The following is a 19,139-nucleotide window of genomic DNA, read 5'->3' as shown; positions in this document are numbered from 1 at the left end:
TAATCTGTTTAACTGCTAATAATATATTGTGGGTACATTTACAATCTCTAACAAAATCCAGGGTCGTAGTGCAAAATAACAAAACATCAGGGTCGTGAAACGAAATGTCACGTGAAACCCTACCTATAAATCTAATTAATCCCTTGGTAACGTAAAAATTTTGGGGGGAAATTCGTTCGGAGCTGATGGGTTTCTCCGGTGAGATGAGATTTGGGAAGAGAGAGCTTGAAGCGGCAACGGATCGACCGAAAGATGTGGAAGAAACAAGATCTGATAAAAGCAATTTCACGGGGTTTTGAGATTCTGCGATAAAATGATGCTTTAATCTTAGTTTTCAATCTGAAGTTCGTGCCACCTCTGCTGCTCGCTCTTTCTCCATCTCTCTTTCTCCATCTCTCTTTCTCAGATCCTGAGCGCCCCCTCCTGGCCTGATGATGATGCTGTTCTGAAGGTTCGTTGATATCTTTTTTTTTTTTTTTGTGGCTCTTCAAATTTTATTTATTTATATTATAAAATCTACCATTAACGCATAAGAATCAAGTCAACCGAGAAAGAATTGCGAGATGGAGGAGCTCGACATTATCCCAAAGCTAAAAGATAAAGTTCGATCTAGTTCTTCGACGAGGGTGCGGATTTAATCGAAACAAAACCATCCGAAAACTAATTCTCATCTCATGGATGAAAGTACACATAGTATGTTCAATTTGAATAGCAACAAGAGCTATGTTATCTGCAACAACCCAATCGTCCCAGAAAAAAAATTGTGCCAATTTAAATGAAGAGTTGGAACTGATTCGGGGTAAAAAACTACAATCAAAACAACAAACATTTTGTTAGCTAAGCTTCATCAAAGATTTTGATTATATGGAGAAAAATTCATGGTAAGTTTCAAATAGAATTCACGTGGTTATGGAGGTAAACTAACTAAGTCGCTCGTGAGCTGTTCGGAGCTCAGTTCGGTAAAAAACTCGTTCGAGATCGTTTGTTAAGCTTATCGAGCTTGAGCTTAATGATGTTTGGCTCGTAAGCTCATGAATCGTAAGTTTGCGAGCCTGTTCGCGAGGTCGACTCGAACACGAGCTCGAACTCGGTTAGTTAGTTGGGCTATATTTTTTGGGCCACGATTGTAGTTATCTCACGAGGTTGCTAGATTAATTTAATGGATGGAATTGAGAAACTATAAAATGGGAGCATATTTTTTTACATTTTCATATTTTAGTTGATATTTTGACTAAAAATTTTCAATGAGCTCGAAAAATAATTTGTTTAACGAGCTCGAAAATAAGCTTGTTTAACGAGCTAAAAAACAAGATCGATTGACGAGCTGAGCTCGAGCTATTAGTGTGTAACGTAATTTCAAAACGAGGCAAGCTCGACCCTCGTAATAAAAGCTCGAATTGAGCTTCATAATGTATATAACTTAAACTAAATGAGCTCAAACTTGATATTGTTACATTCCTGCACGTGGTGGATAAATTATCGTGTTCTAAAGAAAGTGAGAATGAACCATTTCGAAAGAATGGACTAGTGTAGTCATCAACACCATGTTAGTTCGTTAGAAAACCCAACGTCAAGTTCAATGGACAATATAAGAAACACAAATGCTTGTTTTACAACAATATTGGAGAGACCTAGTGTAGTAATCAATTCTCTTTGCTATTATTGAGCAACTCATGATTCGCAACCTCTATTATTAGAGTAGGTCTCATGTGAGACCGTCTCACGGATCTTAATCGTGAGACGGGTCAACCCTACCCATATTCACAATAAAAAGTAATACTCTTAGCATAAAAAGTAATATTTTTTCATGGATGATTCAAATAAGAGATCCGTCTCACAAATACGATCCGTGAGACCGTCTCATACAAGTTTTTGCCTTATTATTAATAGGCTAACTAGTTGGGATGTTGATTTTTAACTACCTAATTAATATATAGGTTGATAGAAATTATCATTAAAAAAATTTGTGTTGTTGGCACAAAGTTGTATCCCCGATTTGCGCCAAATTTCTTCTCTTTTGAGAAATATTTGGTACCATACATGAGAAATATCTAACACAAAGCATATTTATTACCGAGCTATCATAAACTAATAATTGGTGACATAGTACATATCGATCGAGACGATGATTTCTCTTTGGTAGGAAACTTCCGGACGTCCAGATACTGCGTGTTGTCTGGGGCCACTTCATTGCTATTACCGAACTCCAATTTCAATCAACATGTGTATTATTTATTTTTTTAAAAAATGTATTTAAATTTTAATATTTACGTCCAAGAATAACAAACAAAATTATCAATAAAATTGTACTGTCCGTAAAATCTATTTAAGATTATAATGTATGTATAAAAGAAATATATTATTTGTTTTTATTTCATTTATTTTGAATATTTTTTTGGGAGATTTTGTAAATAAGTGAAGTGGACAAAAGGTTGCTGGATTTGAGTGGCAGGCAGATGGTGGTTGGATCAAAATTTATGCCTAAATTAATACGCCAGAGTATCAGAAGTTCTACTCTCTTGGAAAGTAGGTAGCACACCCTTCGTTGCACTTGCACTTCCCGCAACCGAATCATCTGGAAATAATCTTTGGATTTGTCGGCAATGAAACGGGCCGGAGTATTCGCGGTTGTATGCCTCCTGTTGGCGGTGTACTGTGCGGTGGACCCGTTTGATCACTGTGCGATTTCGGGTTTTCCGGAGTTCAAGGCGTTTAAGGTGGAAATGCCGGCGTGGTCCGAAATCCCAGTTGAGAAGGACACGGAGAACTTGCTGCAGAAGTCGGAAATCAAGTTCTTGAACCAGGTGCAGGGGCCGGAGAGCGTGGCATTTGATCCGATGGGACGCGGCCCGTATACTGGGGTTGCTGATGGGAGGATTGTTTTCTGGGATGGTGAAAAGTGGAATGATTTTGCCTATACTTCTGCTAATCGGTGAGTTTTGAATGATTGATGGGTTTTTTTTTACTGGGAAATTCAAATTTTTGCTCTCTCAGACTTGGAGATTGGAGTGTGAGAGGTTTTGTTGCCTGGAGTTTTGTGTGATGACGTTGAAAAAATTATGGCTGAGTTTGTTTGTTTAGATTAGTATGAGGTTTATGCTTTCGTTTTTGTATTGAACAATTAGCTTTCATGAATTGTTTAACATGTAGATTTTTCTGAAAGCAAAAAAAAATTCTTAGGTCTAGCTATTATTTTTTGAAAACTGGTCTAGATTTATTACAACACCAATTTGTTGAAGTGCACAACGAATTTGTATTTGAATAAGTGAGTCTGCTAAAGTTTTAAACCACAGGATCATATATACATTGCTATACTGATTTATTTATCTATAACCATTGCATAATGTGCGATAATGTCATTTATTTGAGCATTTACTTCTTGGCCAAAAGTCCCAAGATTCAAGACTGAGCGAGATTATGTGTTGTGGGACCTTCTCATAGGACCCAATCATTATTCTGTGAGCATTGAAGGATAAAGAATAATATAGGTGAAAAATATATAAACATGCGGACTAGTAAATTAATATCGAATCAGGTTGAAGCTTTTCTAATGAGGCTATTCTTATTTGTGTGTTTCTTGTTTGCTCTGTGCTTCTCATTCTGTGGAGATATTTCTTTCAACAGTAAAAACAAAATCATCAAAGTGGCAATGAATGCTACCCCTTATAATTGATTGCTTGAATTGCCATTTCAAGATTCCATTGATCAATTGTCCTGCCATAGTGAGGGTATTTACAAGTTTGTGGTGCAAACCATCATTTGTTTGCTGTTTATTATTTTCTCAAACTTTGTTACTTTGCGACCAACCATGATAGTCTAAGTAATGCCATTACGGCTAAGAATTATCTACTTGTAGATATAAATCTTTTAGATTTTATTGTGCCTGGTAAATGTCGTATATATTTACCGATTAAACAAGTAAATTTTACATTTGTGTTTATATATCATTAGTTTCTTGTGCTGCTGTCACAGTTTCGTATAGATCGTCCTCTCAGCGATGATTGTATTTTCCCCGTCTACCCGTGTTATGAAAGTTTAGGGCGATTTGTTGAGCTTCTACATACTGACTCCTAATCAAGTTACTCATCTTGATCATGGTTTACGGGGAAAAATATGGGATGACATTGTTTTACAGAGTCCCTCTCATATTAGTGAAATTATTTCAGGTCAGCAATATGCGATACAAAACCATCACTATTTAGCTATTTGAAGAACGAGCACATCTGTGGAAGACCATTGGGTCTAAGATTTCACAAACAGACAGGTGATTTGTACATCGCAGATGCATATCTTGGGTTGATGAAGGTTGGGCGTAAAGGTGGTTTGGCAACATCTCTAGCCACCGAGGCTGAAGGAGTTCCTTTTGGGTTTACAAATGACTTAGACATTGATGATGATGGGATTGTATATTTCACCGATAGCAGCACAACATATCGAAGAAGGTGGGGTTAAAATTTTATATTAATGCCACTCAGTATTTAGAGTTTTCCGATGAAACAACGAGAGAAAGAAGAGTGGTAGACTGGCATGATTTGTCGAGAGTTTTAAGAGAAAAAGTACGATAAAAAATATCTTCTTCAAGATAAGGTGGAAAACCCTTTTAGTAATTTATTCCCACGTTTTGTAGTTCTGTTTACGTAAACTTTTGCCGCTTGGTATTTTGCTGGATACTATTTCATATCAGCATCCATAGTTCTCACATGGCACTTGTTTCAGAAATTTTTTGCTGTTAGTATTCTCTGGAGAAAATAGTGGAAGAGTGCTGAAATATGATCCAAGCACAAAATCAACCACTGTTCTTGTTCGAAATCTTCAATTTCCAAATGGCCTTTCCCTGAGTAAAGATAAATCATTCTTTGTGTTCTGTGAGGGGTCCATCGGCAGGTATGCCCCTATCTTCTTCCTTATTTTCTTGATTTATTCGTACTTTCTTGGAAAGTGGCAATTTTTAAACGCATCGGATGTTCACTGGATGGTTTTTGGTCTATTGTTTTCGGGCAAGTCTTCCGATGAGAGATGTTCTAGGAGGTCAAGAAACTATGCTATGAATGCTTGTCCAAATGTGTTCATATAATGTTTATTTACTTGTTTTTGACTTATTTTAACTCAGCCCTCAAATTACATAGGTTGAGAAAGTACTGGATAAAAGGTGAAAAAGCAGGCACCTCTGAGATTATGGCTGTGCTGCCTGGATTTCCAGACAACGTTCGAACAAACGAGAAGGGCGAGTTTTGGGTAGCAATCCATTGTCGCCGAACCATATATGCTTACTTCTCAGCAATGTACCCAAAATTACGTCATTTGTGTCTGAAACTTCCCATTTCTGCCAAGATTCACTATCTGATGCAAATCGGAGGTCATATGCATGGAGCAATCGTTAAATACAGCCCTGAAGGTAAGCTTTTAAAAATTTTGGAGGATAGACAAGGAAAAGTAGTTAAAGCAGTTAGCGAAGTCGAAGAGAAAGATGGGAAACTTTGGATGGGAAGCGTCCTGTTGCCATTTGTCGCCGTTTACCAGTTAGAATGAGAAGGTTATCGATTTCAGATTCTTTTCCCACACTTTTCAACTCTTTTTAGGCCGAAGACTTGGTATTTCATAAATGTCATAGAACTTGTGTAGCTTCTGTCATGGATTGGTGATTGAAAACAATCTTAAAACTTAATCTGTTTCCAGTCTTATTATCATAAGGTTGTTTTTTGTTTCGTGCATCGAATTCTACCCTGAATCGTTCTGTTTCACGATGGTTTCAACGGTTGCTATCTATCAAACATTTTATGATAATACCAGATGTCAATCATCTTTAGACATGAAACAGAAAGATTGGAACAAAAAGTCAGAAAGTGAAAATCTGGAATCAATAAATGAAAATAAATCCAAAAATAAATTACCAAATACTAGAGGAAATGACACAAAGGCAGGTCACTCATAGCTCTATTTATAAGCAACAGATAATCAAAGACACATGATAATACCATAGGACCACATGAAGGAATGACTAAAAATGACAACAAAATATACAACTAATTAAAATATCATTTGTACACCTGTTTCAAGGTCCATAGAGGAAATGCTTTATTGCACCAAACTGTAAGACTTCTTGTAAATTAAAGGTTGCTGTATTCGTTACCAGATAGATAGCATCAACAACAGCAGAATCAGCGAGCTAAAACTTACCTGACAATCGAAAGATTGCACAAGATCAACAATAGCAGAAAAAATAGACCGCCTTAAGCAAGAATTATATCAACAATCATATCAACAACAGCAAGTAATTTCGAAACTAAGATTGGCAGCATCTCAAAAAACAAACTACACAGGCTCGGTACATAGCCAAGTATCTGAGATCAGACACATAATTATCCTACATTAGCTTTTGCACAAACTTTATGAAATGTACGGTATTTTGAAGAGGAAACACAAGTATCCTGCATTAGCTTGTTTTTTTGCAAATACATAATGCCAATGACCATTCGTAAGAGGTAAATTCAAAATTTAGAAAATTTGTTTTCTATAAAAATATAGCAGTGTTTAGCTATGTGCACAATTTTCAGCGTATGAATCCACAATTCCACAGAGTTCATGCATGATGTTAATGAATCTTCGGCATCTTCAATTAACCTGCTAGGTAATAATGCAAATTCAAACCAGTTGATCGTTTCTCTAGAGCAACCATACAAATGTAACTTACATGCAACGGTCCTGACCAAAACAATCGGAGGGGCACTCAAAAATTGCAGCAACATGGGGATAAAGCAATTTTATTCAAGGTCAAACAAAAGTAAATTTTTTCTCACAACCTTAAAACTAAACCAGTCCTGATATTTAATTCCATTAAATTGCATCCCAAGTATTCAAAGAAAGCATTAAACAGAGTAGTGACACCATTCAGCATAACAAGCCAAAGAAGATAACAAAGCAAGACTTACTGGAAAAAAAACAGCACTATTACTTTGATGCAGATGCTGAATCGAGATTTAGTTTGATGCACTAGCAGCACATGGAGCCTGCGAGTTATCCTCGTTCAACGAAGAGCTGCCACCCATCTCTGCGATATGCCGCTGTTCGGTAGGACCTGAACTTGAGCTATCCAAAGTACTGTTTGATACAGTGGCTATGTTGGTTCTAGCGACTTCCGATATTTCAAGATGATCCATCAGTCGAGAAACGGGAGCAATAACTTGGTCAACCTCTCTATGAACTTCATGGCTGGGTTCGGGAATTGAACTGTTGCGATTGAACAGTTTCTCCTTCCAACCTCTCGTGCTCTTAGTAATTGACTCCTTGCATCTGAAAAATGCAGAACAAAAGCGTTAATTACATGTAATCATATTGTCATTCTTGAACTTGAAGTTGAGGTCTCTTCTAAAGCACTTTTATTAAACTAATGTGCCGTATTCTCCCTTCACCATCTTCTCACCATTACTTTCTATCTGCATTTAGGTATGTTTGGTAGAAACAAGGGAAAACCAAAAGTTTTTCGTAATTAGGACAGGGGATGAAATGAAATGCAGCACGATTTCCAAATTCCACATACTTCATTGACCATGCACCAACACGGGTTTTTACAGACTCTGAAAAAGACTGAAAATCTGATGATCCAGCTCTATCTTGACTGCTAGTTTGAGAAGTCTGGGCAGGAGACCTTCTGCAACAAGCAATTAACTTCTGATGAACAACTAAAACTCTGACCCCTTTAACGGTAAAAGAGTTTAAAATGATCGACAAAGCATATACCTATTGGTCAAGAATGTTCCCTGCTGATCTGCACCTGCACTTGACGCTGAAGTCAAAAACTGGTCAGCTTGGGCAGATGAGGATCGTGCAATGACCGGTGCAGAGTCTTCTCCTACAGTCATGAAAGGAGAATTTGGGCCAGCGATCATGAAAGTAGGAGCTGGATCATTGACATCTCTTTGATCAACTGAAGAAGTGGCTGAACTTGTGGGAGATGCATCAGGGCTCGAAAATACCAAAAAATGGGGACGGCCTTGAGCAGAGGCCCTACTCCTCTGACCTTCTCTCCTAGCAAGCTGACGAGCCCTTCCCATGGCAGCAGCGGCTGCTAAGTGCTGAATAATTCGCTCTTCAAGCTCGGATTCACTAGCGCTGACTGGAAACTGAACCAGATGTTCAAGGAATTATTACGTAAACATGACTAAGAGTAGAATGTACTCAAACTAAGCCATTACCAAAGGTGGGCCCAGGGTTTTATTTGAGGGAGGCGAGATTGGTTAATTTGATTTGGGAAACAAAACTCGCCTTTTCAGAAAAAATTATCAAAATTTCATTTTTCCTTCGAGGCTCACACAGGATCGCCCCTGCCCTTAACTAAAACAGTGAATGCGAGAATACAGAAACAAGAGTATCCTACATGCTGCAACTCAAAATCTCCAAGGGTTGGATGACGAAATATAGTAGTAGTTCTTGGTGGGTTCATCCGCATATTCCTCTCATGCTCCACAGCATCAAGCAATTCTTGGCTGCCAAATAAACATAAAATGAGATTCATAGCAGATTAATACTTCCAAGAAGAACGAATCATAAAGGAGAAGCTGTTGAGCAAAATTTGTACACCTGCCGGGATCCTTCAAGCTGATGGGTTGCCAACACATCGGGCACTGGGAGCTTCTCTGGCACCTAAAGATTATCATATGAACTGATTAACACTGAGCACCTAGATGATGAATGGTGAAATCTCTGTAGAACTTTACTATTGTGCCATTGCCAGCCTCCTTACAGAATACAGTTCCTACATCTACTCCCTTTGATTATAAATTCTGTTTGGATAAGAGATACAGTCGAATGATCCAAATGATGGTAGACCAAACAAACATTCAGCCCACCCTACCTTTCCCCTCTCCAGTTCAGGATAAGAACGCACAAACTCGTTGAACCTTTGTGGATACAAACTTTAAACAAACAGAGATTACAACTCAACTTAGAAGAGCAAAGAAGGTCATGGAAATAGCAAAAACCATAATCATAAGAACAACTTAAGACACTGATTGCCCGGTAAACTTTTATTGGCGGAAATGTGTAAGTTTTGTACCATTCAAGAATGCACTGAAGATGAAACTCATGCTTGCAACTGGTCACCTGAAAAATAAAAAAGTAAATTAATCCACAGCAGGCCAATCTTGATCCACATTCGTGGGATTTATAAGCTTCAACCATACTGTTGAAGGATCGCCATCAGAAAAATCTTCAAGGCATATGCTGCAAGCATCATCACATGCTTCTTGGATTCCGCCTTCCACAAAAGCTGCAGCTGATGTCAAATGGTTCTCAGACATCTTTTCCTCTTCCATCTATAACAGAAAGTGGAATCTTCATTACAAAAGAAAAACCATATATACAAGACAAAAAATGATTTTGCAACAATCAAGCGTCTAGAATAAACAAGAACTGTGTCCGAGCATGAATATCGGAAAAAGCAAGCCACGATATGCACCTCAATGTTTAGGAGAATATACAACATTGAATTCTCAAATGAGACCATTGAGTTGGATAAATAACATTCATAAAAGGGATATATGATTCAGTAAAAAAGCTCTGTGTTCAATCAAATTGAATAACGTAGTTGCATATTTCTTTGAGAACTGATATCCATTATCTTTGCACCGTCCTTAACAGAAATCAAGAATCAAATCAGAAATGGGTGATCAAACAAAGCACTTAAAATTTAAAATCTACAATAAGACTCCAGATTAGTGGAGCGGACGATTCAATATATTTTTTATATTAGTAAAATTTAAGCCTCAGAAAAGTTTGATTAAGAGGGTTTTTAATCGAAGTAAACCAGCAAAAAGGAAAAACGCCACTGTATCAGCTAAAAACAATCACTATCCACGAAACGCTAGAAAATAATAAAAAAGTTTATTAATCAAACTTCGTCACATATCCAGAGAGTCCAAGCAGCTGGTAACACAGAATAAACGAAAGACACGAAGAATTAAAAAGTCAAACATTAAATTAAAGAACTGCAATATCAGCAAGTAACCGAGCCTTTGGAATTACCAAAAACAACCCAAAAATTAACGTAATTTCATAAATCATTCATTTTCAACGTTTCCCAGCATCCCAAATCAGAACCATAATTAAATAAAACCCACAAAAAATTAACAATAAAAAATACCAAAAAAAGACTTGAGTTTCATATACAATCTCCACAAGAATATTTACAACAAAATTTTAAAAATACACAGTATCTTCTACGACCCGTCAATTACAGGTGGCCAAGAACATGAATATGAATTACCTCAAAGAAAAGACTCCTCTTTTCGCAGTGTAATAATAACTCGGAGATTTAAGCCCAGATCAAAGCTCGAAGTAATCGAATAACTGATTCATATACATAGACCATCAGAGGATAGGAGAAGTGGGCCGGAGAAAAGATTAAATCTTGATGAGAGAATTTGGGTAAACAAAAGCGAGAATGAGAAGTAGTCCGGCGGACTTTTCATTTGTTGGTTTCTGGAGAATTATTCCCTTTTTTTACTTTTTTTTTTCTTTCTGCGATTTAATTAAACCAACGTCTCCACTAACCCAAGTTGGAAAGCTAACACGTACCATGGTTAAGATATATGGAGATTCTTTTTATTAATTTATTTAAATTTTGGTCATATCAGTTGATATTTATTGATCGGATTCTATATTAAAATTCATTCTTACAAATTAAAAGATAAATAGCGATAGATTCATATGTAATAATAATTTTCATTCGATTCAAACATAATACCAAGTTGTTTTATAATTTAAAAAATCTGTATTGAACTACAAACATTAGATACGACACTAGTTCACAAGAATGGCAAGTTTATGCAATGTTGTTACAGAGCAATAATTGTTCATATAAAATGAGTATCGAAACTTAGCTTTTGATCTGCGATATTACTTAAAAATATTTGAGTTGTATCATCATTAATTGATCAATAAGTAAAGTTTTTGTTAAAATGACGGACGTGGGCTCCTATAGAAATATAACCAACAAAGTAAAAACAAACTTTTGATATTTACTAACCATTAACATAGAAAAATGTAAAAAATTGTGTGAGACGGTCTCATGAATCGTATTTTGTGAGACAGATCTATTATTTGGGTCATCCATGAAACTTTTTATTGTGAATATTAGTAGGATTGACTCATCTCATAGATAAAGATTCGTGAGACCGTCTCACAAGAGACCTACTCATAGAAAAGTGAGAACACCGTCACATGTATAAGTTCAATTCCTAGACATAAACACACATGAAAAAGTAAAAATCATTCTCAGTTGGATTCCATCACCTTCCAGGCCTCGACCACAAACAATTCCATCTAAAATCACTTTCGCAGTCTCCCAAATAGATATCACAGAATCCAACCAAGATTAACAAGAAACCTGTAAAATCTGATATGCTGCTTTCTGTGTCATTTAAAGAATAATGATAGACAAGTGATAAGCAGCTGATGCTGAATCCGAGCGAGATCATCTGCTCTGAGCCAACCTCATCATCATCCTGTAAACCATGCATTCTCAAATTCCGGATTTGAACTTCTTAATCCCCGAACAAATGGATGGATCAACAAATTCAGACAAAACCGAACAAAAGATCAAGACAATCTCCAATTTAAATAAAAAAAACTATTAATATTAGTAAAAAGAAAATAAAAACAATATGAAATAAATCTCTAATTAAATATTAATAATCAACATTTAATCTTTAATATTGATTTAAGAGTGTTGTTATTTGCCACTTTATTTTTTTATAATTATTTATATTTCACTTTGTGAATACATTTTATATATCGAGTGAATGATATAACACAAAATAGAAGGTAAATATTATCAACTTTATTTGAAAGTATGTTTTTGTATATTTTTTAAACAATTTATCATTTAATCCAATATTAAAGAGTATTTATAAAGATCGATTTGACATATCTCATAAATATAAATCTATGATATCATATGACCAAAAATTTCATCTTGAAAAGAAGTGAAAAACCTGAGATTTTTCAAGACGAAATGTTTGGCCAACATTGGAGATATAATTTGATCATGTACTGTGAAATGTAANATATACATATATATATATATATATATATATATATATCGATTTTGTTAGATATATATCTAACTTTGTCCGGTTCACGGAAAATATTATTTTTTATATCAAAATTTTTTTTTATTTGTTAATATAGATTAGATTAACGTATCACGAAATATTTGATCAAAAAGAAATAAAATTGAATTATAAAACAGAAAAGGAAAATTAACAGTTTTTCAGATATCCTTGATTTCATCGAAACTATTGAGACCGCAAGCAATTAATCCATTCATGGCGCTCAATTTATCCTTCATGCCCACGCGTGGCTCCCCAAACATCAACAGTTTGAAATCCCACAGCCTTAAGAGACAATTCGTCACAAATTGTGAATCGAATGGATCCAAATCATGGAAACTAGAAATTGGGTCTCCAATAATTGTGATCGAGGCTCCACAATTGCTTAAAACTGCAGCTTCTGTCCCTTGTTTACGCGCTAATTCTGGCTTAATTAAGCCCGGCGACGTCGGAAGGTGAGCTCAAATTTAATATTCGTGTTTTAATGCTCTATCTGAGTTAATTTCTACATAGATTTTGGTTTGATATATGTGGGTGGTGGGCTGAAATGGCTGCAGGATTGTGTCGAGGAAACCTAAGGATGTGTGGGCGGTTCGTCTCAGCGTAGGTACTTATCTTATAGATGGAAAGTATTTCAAGCCCTTAGAACTTCCTGAATGATTGTGAATTGCTATGTTTTAAGGATACAAAGTTGAGATCTAAATCATTATGTTGTATTGAATGATTAATGGGAGATTGAAGGAAATTCGATGAAGCTTCTGTGATGCACAAAAATCGTTCGACAATATTTCAAGCAGCACGGCATGTGCTGATAGATATTTTATTAAACTAGACAAAATCTTCCCTTTTCATGACAACTATTTTCTAGGCTGAGTAGTGAGGCCAAATCCAAATGGAAATAGGGGATCATACTTCGGATCACCGACATTCATTGGTAGCTGATCCACAGATTTGAACCAAGTGCGAGCCAGCTTCCCAGTAAAACCATAGTCCCCAAACAGAACATCAGCCACACCCTGCCCCTCGGTTCCCGGTAGCCAAGCAGCCACAAGTGCATCTATCCCTCCAACATATGGCTCCATCACAACCGGGCGCCCGGAAACAATCACAACTACGCATTTTACCACTCCACAGACGTTGTTAATTGTGGTAGGACCAGGCTCAACTATACTCAAATTTGTACTGTCGCCGAACATCTCTGCGTGGGGGACCTCCCCTACAACAACTATAGCATAGTCGAATTTGTTACTTTTCACAAAGTTCATGTCAGAATTCCCATTGTAAAGGACTTGTGTAGAGGGGTCAACAGTTTTCTTCACAGCGGCCAAGATTGTAGTACCTGCAAGGTTCACATAAAACATGTTCAGTAATTGTTTTAGGTCAGGAAATTTCTTCTTGGTTAAAGTTATATTCACTATAAAACATACCAACTGTAAAGTTATTGCCTTTAACCCCCTGCCATTCTATCGTCCAGCCTCCACATTGGTACCCCAAGTTATCTGCGTGGCTTCCTGCCACTAATATTTTTGGCACTTTCTTTGGAAGAGGAAGCAATGGCTGATTAGGGCTTTTACCGTTCTTCAAAAGAACCACCGATTTTCTAACTGCTTCTCTTGCTAATAATCGATGTTCCTGTCAAAAGGGATGTCATTTTATATAGATGAACTTTTACGACACGATGAAGAGAGGGGTGGTTTTTGGCAATGAAAATTAGAAAGAAAGTTAACCTGGCTACCGAGTTGGTTCACTAAGCTGAAATCAGCTAAAGGCTTTTCGAAAAGACCCATAACAAACTTCACTCTCAGTATCCTCCGTACAGCATCATCAATTCTGCTCATAGGGATGATCTTGTTTTTAACATGTGAAGTTAGAATGGAAATGAATTCTGAATAATTGTTGGGCACCATAATCTGGAAATGTTGAACTATATCAGACAAAGAATACAGCTTTCAAGTTGTAGATTCTTGTGTAATAATGACGAATTTCGAACAACACTCTCACCATATCAATTCCTGCAAGAACTCCAGCCTGAACAGAATAAGAATAGTTTGAATGGGGTGGATATGTAATTCTGTCGAGTCCTTCCCAATCTGATATGACGAAACCCTGAAATATAGGTCCAAACTACACTGTAGATTCAAGTTTTCCTTTAACTGACGATAGTTGGCACACCAAGCATGCTTATATATACATCATTAAAATTTAATATGAAGGGCAATTTATGGACAATAAATTTGTGTACAACTATATATGCTGATGTAAGTTCTAAACTACTAAATTTTTTTTTTGAGTTTTAGATTATGTGTTTTAGAAAATTGAATTGAAAAGAAAAATCAAATAACAAAAATAGTTATTCATATATAGGAAGAATACATAAAAATACACCAAAAGACATACTCTCCTTAATAATATTGGCTACCTAAGCACACACACTGCCTGTGCATAGTCTTTTTAATTGAAGGAAAATGGAAGAGATTAAGTCCATTTGTACAAATAAAGAGAACGTGGCAATAGATGATGGCATGGGAAAACCACCACGATGAAAAGGTGAGGTGCTGTTGTTGAAGTCATAAGTAAAACAGATACTTATTATTACGTTAATGTCCCCGATTAATTTGTACTTGTGAATAAAACTGAGGGTGTTTAAGTCTACCTGTAAAGATATTCATGAAAAAATGATCAAAGCATCTTTACTTTACCTTGAAATTCAACTTGTTCTTGAGATACTCAGTAACAAGATCAACATTTCCGTGCATCTTCTTTCCATTCCAGCTCGAATAAGATACCATGACCGTGGCAACACCCTTTTTGATCGAGTCGAGATATGCTGGCATGTGAATGTTAAGCAACTCCTGATAGTCTATAATAGTGTCATTTTCATCAATTCCCTTAATCGTGCCACCATCTCCTACAAAGTGCTTTGCACAAGCCGCAACTTTTGTCCTTCTCAACACAACAAAATATAATCAGGTAATCTGAAAGACTGAAGATGTCTTAGTGCAAGAGATTCATACTTTCCAGAAACAAAAGGAAATCCTGGAGGGTAGTTAGCCGGCTGATCGCCCTGCAAACCAGGTATAATCTCAGTCATTGCTTGAACAATCTTGTGATCTTCGCTGTAGCTTTCGTAGCAACGGCCCCATCTTGGATCCCTGCAGACCTACATAAATTAAATGATCAGCATCATAGAATAGAGAGGGGTGGTTGCATTGGTCTAATCGAGTTCATCGATTTGCTTACTGCAATGCAAGGTGCAAAGGCATAGGGAATTCCGGTGGCCCTAATTTCAAGTGCAGTTGCATCTCCAATTCTCTTCACTAGGTCAGGATCTCTGTTTATACGACTGATTTCGGTTACATCCGCTTTCATACAAGAAATTTATGACGAAAAATACTGCCTGCACAAAGTTTTACACGTTGTACACTTGTACATAAGATTACATTGAATTATACTTGCCTGGTGACTCCTAGGCCAATATTGTGAGGGAAAATAGTGGCATTGTACACATTGTTGTGGCCATGAATAGCATCAATTCCATATATCATAGGAATTCCGAGTCGGGTCGAAAGGGCTCCTTTTTGAATCTCGTTTATCATGTTCACCCAGACCTCAGCCGAGGCGTTTGGTCCTGGACCACTCCCTCCCCCACTCAATACACTCCCTGCACAAAAAGGTAAAATCTTGAAACCTCAAATACTTTGATTTTAACACAATGTGTGTCCTACACAGATTTCGTGTGAGTTTAATCCATTATCGACATACAAAATTAGGTTGGAATAATAAATGTACCTATGAAATATTTGTTCATGACATTAGGGGCGGCAACTTTCCTCTCAATCTGTGTCATCTGCCCTATCTTTTCTTCAAGAGTCATTCTTTGCAACAAGTCCCCGACTCGATCCTCCAATGGCTGCTTAGGATCTTTATATATCAAATTATCGGCATCTATAAAAACAGCTGACAAGCACAACACCAAAAAACAAATGGACAACTCCAACTCCATCTCGACTTCTGCTTGAAAAATCTGGTACAAAACATTACCAACTCAACGAAAATCAATACATTGTATAAAAAAACAGCACACATAAAGACTAAACAACTCCTCTAATCCAGGGGCGTCCCCCTTAATCTGAAATTTTTTTAAAATTGTTCTTACAATCTTTTCAAAGTTTAGATCCCCGCCGCCTTTATAAAAAGTTTGCAAAAATGCATGTTATTTTGACACAAAGTTGGCAGATGATGGAAGAAAGGATACTGAACGGTTACCGAGTACAGGAGACGAAAGAAGAAGAAACAGTTTGAAGTTTCAGATATATCAATGAAACATGCACGTATGTCTATTTATTTTAATATTTGATTATTTGGTTGAGTGTAGTAACTGCGTCTGGTAGTGGTACCAACATCTTTAAAGTCGTTTGGCTTTGTGATACATTTGTCAATTATAAGTCGTTGAATATCCAAAAAATTATGTGAAAGTTAAAAAGTAGATGGAAACATTTACTTACTAAATGGAATGATGTTTTGTTTATATGTTTAGAATATTGTTAAATATAAGGTCTTCAAATAATAATTTTATGAAAAATCAAATATATGGAAATAAAACCTCAACATAAATAATATTTTGAGGAAAAATAGATTCTAAACATAATTATACTTGCACACAAAAGTTTAGAGTACTTGCATCTATTTGACTTGTGGCATGCGATACCAAAGAATGAATGATATATGAAAAATATACATGGTCGTCATATGAACAATATAATGATTTATAATTTGAATCATTTGTATAATTTATAACTTTGATTATTCATAAACTTTGAGTCAAATATTGGATGAAACAAAGATATATGATCAATTCGTGTCTTGTCTTTCACACAAAATGATGTTTAAAATGAAACTTAAACTCGCGTTTGAATCAAATGATTTGGATTTGAGAGATATTTGAAGACATGATTTGAAATGATTCCATGTAGTGGTGGATTTGAAATACACACCAACTATCCAAAAATAATTAATTAGGATCGACATTCATCGTAAAGTATATTTTGTCAAACAACCAATTGATTTGATACTATGAATTTTAAATCCTTAATTTCAAAATAGTATATAATTTTTTTAAACTTTTAGTTATGTCCACTAAGGAGTATAGAATTGAGGTTGCGTGTTTTAATTAGGCAGCAGAAAAAAATCTGCATGATAATTAAATTTGTGTAGTAAATCAAAATTTTTAAAAATATATTCATGATAGTAAACATTTATTTATAGTCTTTCTTCAAAAGAAACAATCTCAAGATATGTATATTATTCCATGCAACATCATTTATGGAGAATATATACAACTTGCATTTATAAAAAAATTCCATATATATTAATGGAAGATGATACTTGAGGTTTAATAATAAATGTTTACATGCAACATCGTTAATGGAAGATAATTGTATCTACATATATGAAAGCAGGAATAAGTTGTTATCGGCCTGTTTTTGTACGGTTTCAGGTCATACAAAACACACGTGTCCTACTTTGATTTATCCAACGCACAAGAGTTTGTGCTCTCTAAAAAGGGCACTTACAGCATTCGGTTTCCACCTTTTTTTATTTTAAAAAATAAAAGGTTGTTTCAAAAAAAAATTAATAAAATAAAATAAAAGATATAAAAAAACATATATAGAGTACTTCTGGTTCATCATCAAGAGTCTCTTTTTTACTGTGCGTTCTTGCTCTGATTTCAACCTCTTTCCTTCTACTTCACTTCACTCCCTTGATTCTCAGGAACAACTTTATCGTTCTCGTCTTCCTTAGCCAGGGTCTGGTTCGGTGCATAGGTTCCTCCGAAACCTTCTTCCTCGGACCTCGTCGCGTATGCTTCTCCAAATCCATGACTCATTGTGTCCCTGTTGCACAGCAATATACATATATATAGATAAAACCGTGTAACTGGGATATGAATCTACTAACCCTTTCTCGGTTTTGGGTTTCTGGTTTTGTTTGACCATTTTGTCATATTTTTCCGCGGGTCCGGCTGTAGCTTGTGCATATCAGATTTTGGACGTTTTACTGATAATCTTATGTGGATATGATGGAAAAAAGGAGATGGGTCTGCGCTCGTAAGGTTCTTTATTGCAATAGTAGACATCTGAAATTGATCAGAATAAAATGGTCATAAAAATTTGCTTGAATGAGTACTGAAGGTTTATATTATTATTTTTATTTTATTACATATATGTTCTTTATTGCAATAGTGGACATCTGTAATTGATCAGAATAAAATGGCCATAAAAATTTGCTCGGTGTCACGGTAACTTTTACACGTGTCCACTCTGCTTTGACAGGTGTTTGTACAAGTTCCCAGAATTCAACATACATTTCAATATCTTTTGGTATTTATTCTAATAAAACAAAAGGTATTTTACATAATATTGTTGCATGAAAATTACTCACAGTCTCTACGAGTTTGCAAAGAATTGTATTAAAAATGGAATATGTACAAACTCGATGTCACGCTTCGATACCCAACGTGAATATTTGATGATGTTCAACCATCGCATTATTGATAAACAATAAGTTTTTTAGTACGGTATAAATAAAAACCAATTTATAAAATAAATTCACATTTACAATATATAAATTTTGAAAACGGAAAAAATATGTTGAAGCGTTTACAACTTGAATTTAAAACTTAAATAAGCGAAACTAAAATAAACTTTTTGATTCATTTTATTATTAACCTCAAAATTGGTCTTGCTCCTCTTCCTTGATTTCTTCTTCTAACTTATCTGAGAACGTTAGAATAAGAGGTGACCGATATAGCCGTCACTCAATAAATGATGGTTGTTCGACCACATACATAACAAATATGCATGATTTTCGAAAATTAGCATATCATGCATAACATAGTTCGTATAACTTATATCATGAGCATAAACATAACATAAAATTGTCCTAGACACTAAGATTATTTTATTTTCCATCACCGTGTAAGAGTCATAAACTTATCATACATTGAGATTTTCGCTCATATACAGCTGAATA

At 35.6% G+C, this 19,139-nt stretch overlaps 4 protein-coding genes across 9 annotated transcripts; 2 read left to right on the top strand and 2 right to left on the bottom strand.

Moving 5' to 3' along the window:
- The first annotated feature begins 144 nt into the window (after positions 1-144).
- On the top strand, positions 145-5,711 carry LOC140969230 (protein STRICTOSIDINE SYNTHASE-LIKE 3-like). Of its 2 annotated transcripts, XM_073430513.1 has the most exons (5): positions 145-451; positions 2,453-2,932; positions 4,167-4,442; positions 4,717-4,884; positions 5,127-5,711. In XM_073430513.1, exons 2-5 carry the CDS (start codon positions 2,604-2,606, stop codon positions 5,527-5,529), a joined length of 1,176 nt encoding a protein of 391 aa, XP_073286614.1. In that variant the 5' UTR covers positions 145-451; positions 2,453-2,603; the 3' UTR covers positions 5,530-5,711. The 2 variants fall into 2 exon arrangements, with proteins under 2 accessions (XP_073286614.1, XP_073286613.1); XM_073430512.1 differs by lacking the exon at positions 145-451 and having other exon boundaries at positions 2,417-2,932.
- Positions 5,712-5,839: 128 nt separating this feature from the next.
- LOC140969231 (E3 ubiquitin-protein ligase RHF2A-like) lies at positions 5,840-10,505 on the bottom strand. Of its 4 annotated transcripts, none has more exons than XR_012173904.1 (9): positions 10,262-10,502; positions 9,180-9,311; positions 9,053-9,099; positions 8,578-8,640; positions 8,375-8,483; positions 7,738-8,120; positions 7,538-7,648; positions 6,926-7,290; positions 5,840-6,172 (listed from the first exon to the last, which is right to left on the bottom strand). XR_012173904.1 is itself a non-coding variant. In XM_073430516.1 (9 exons), exons 2-8 carry the CDS (start codon positions 9,309-9,311, stop codon positions 6,978-6,980), a joined length of 1,155 nt encoding a protein of 384 aa, XP_073286617.1. In that variant the 5' UTR covers positions 10,262-10,505; the 3' UTR covers positions 5,840-6,177; positions 6,930-6,977. The 4 variants fall into 4 exon arrangements, 3 of the variants coding, with proteins under 3 accessions (XP_073286617.1, XP_073286616.1, XP_073286615.1); XM_073430516.1 differs by having other exon boundaries at positions 5,840-6,177; positions 6,930-7,290; positions 7,538-7,645; positions 10,262-10,505; XM_073430515.1 differs by having other exon boundaries at positions 5,840-6,177; positions 6,953-7,290; positions 10,262-10,503.
- A 1,768-nt stretch (positions 10,506-12,273) lies between these two features.
- LOC140969292 (protein CHLORORESPIRATORY REDUCTION 42, chloroplastic) lies at positions 12,274-12,871 on the top strand. The gene is made up of 2 exons (XM_073430606.1): positions 12,274-12,562; positions 12,665-12,871. Exons 1-2 carry the CDS (start codon positions 12,324-12,326, stop codon positions 12,765-12,767), a joined length of 342 nt encoding a protein of 113 aa, XP_073286707.1. The 5' UTR covers positions 12,274-12,323; the 3' UTR covers positions 12,768-12,871.
- Positions 12,872-12,964: 93 nt separating this feature from the next.
- On the bottom strand, positions 12,965-16,475 carry LOC140969291 (uncharacterized). Of its 2 annotated transcripts, none has more exons than XM_073430604.1 (10): positions 16,264-16,475; positions 15,897-16,131; positions 15,564-15,768; positions 15,348-15,438; positions 15,122-15,267; positions 14,807-15,050; positions 14,109-14,213; positions 13,835-14,017; positions 13,535-13,739; positions 12,965-13,446 (listed from the first exon to the last, which is right to left on the bottom strand). In XM_073430604.1, the coding sequence occupies exons 2-10, from the start codon at positions 16,108-16,110 to the stop codon at positions 12,965-12,967; spliced, it is 1,875 nt and encodes a 624-aa protein (XP_073286705.1). In that variant the 5' UTR covers positions 16,111-16,131; positions 16,264-16,475. The 2 variants fall into 2 exon arrangements, with proteins under 2 accessions (XP_073286705.1, XP_073286706.1); XM_073430605.1 differs by having other exon boundaries at positions 16,374-16,405.
- Between the last annotated feature and the right edge of the window lie 2,664 nt (positions 16,476-19,139).

This window comes from Primulina huaijiensis, unplaced genomic scaffold, assembly GCF_012295235.1.
Source record: "Primulina huaijiensis isolate GDHJ02 unplaced genomic scaffold, ASM1229523v2 scaffold40277, whole genome shotgun sequence".
NCBI lineage: Eukaryota > Viridiplantae > Streptophyta > Magnoliopsida > Lamiales > Gesneriaceae > Primulina > Primulina huaijiensis.
Note: the sequence above shows the minus strand (reverse complement) of the source record. Positions and strands in the feature narration are given on the sequence as shown.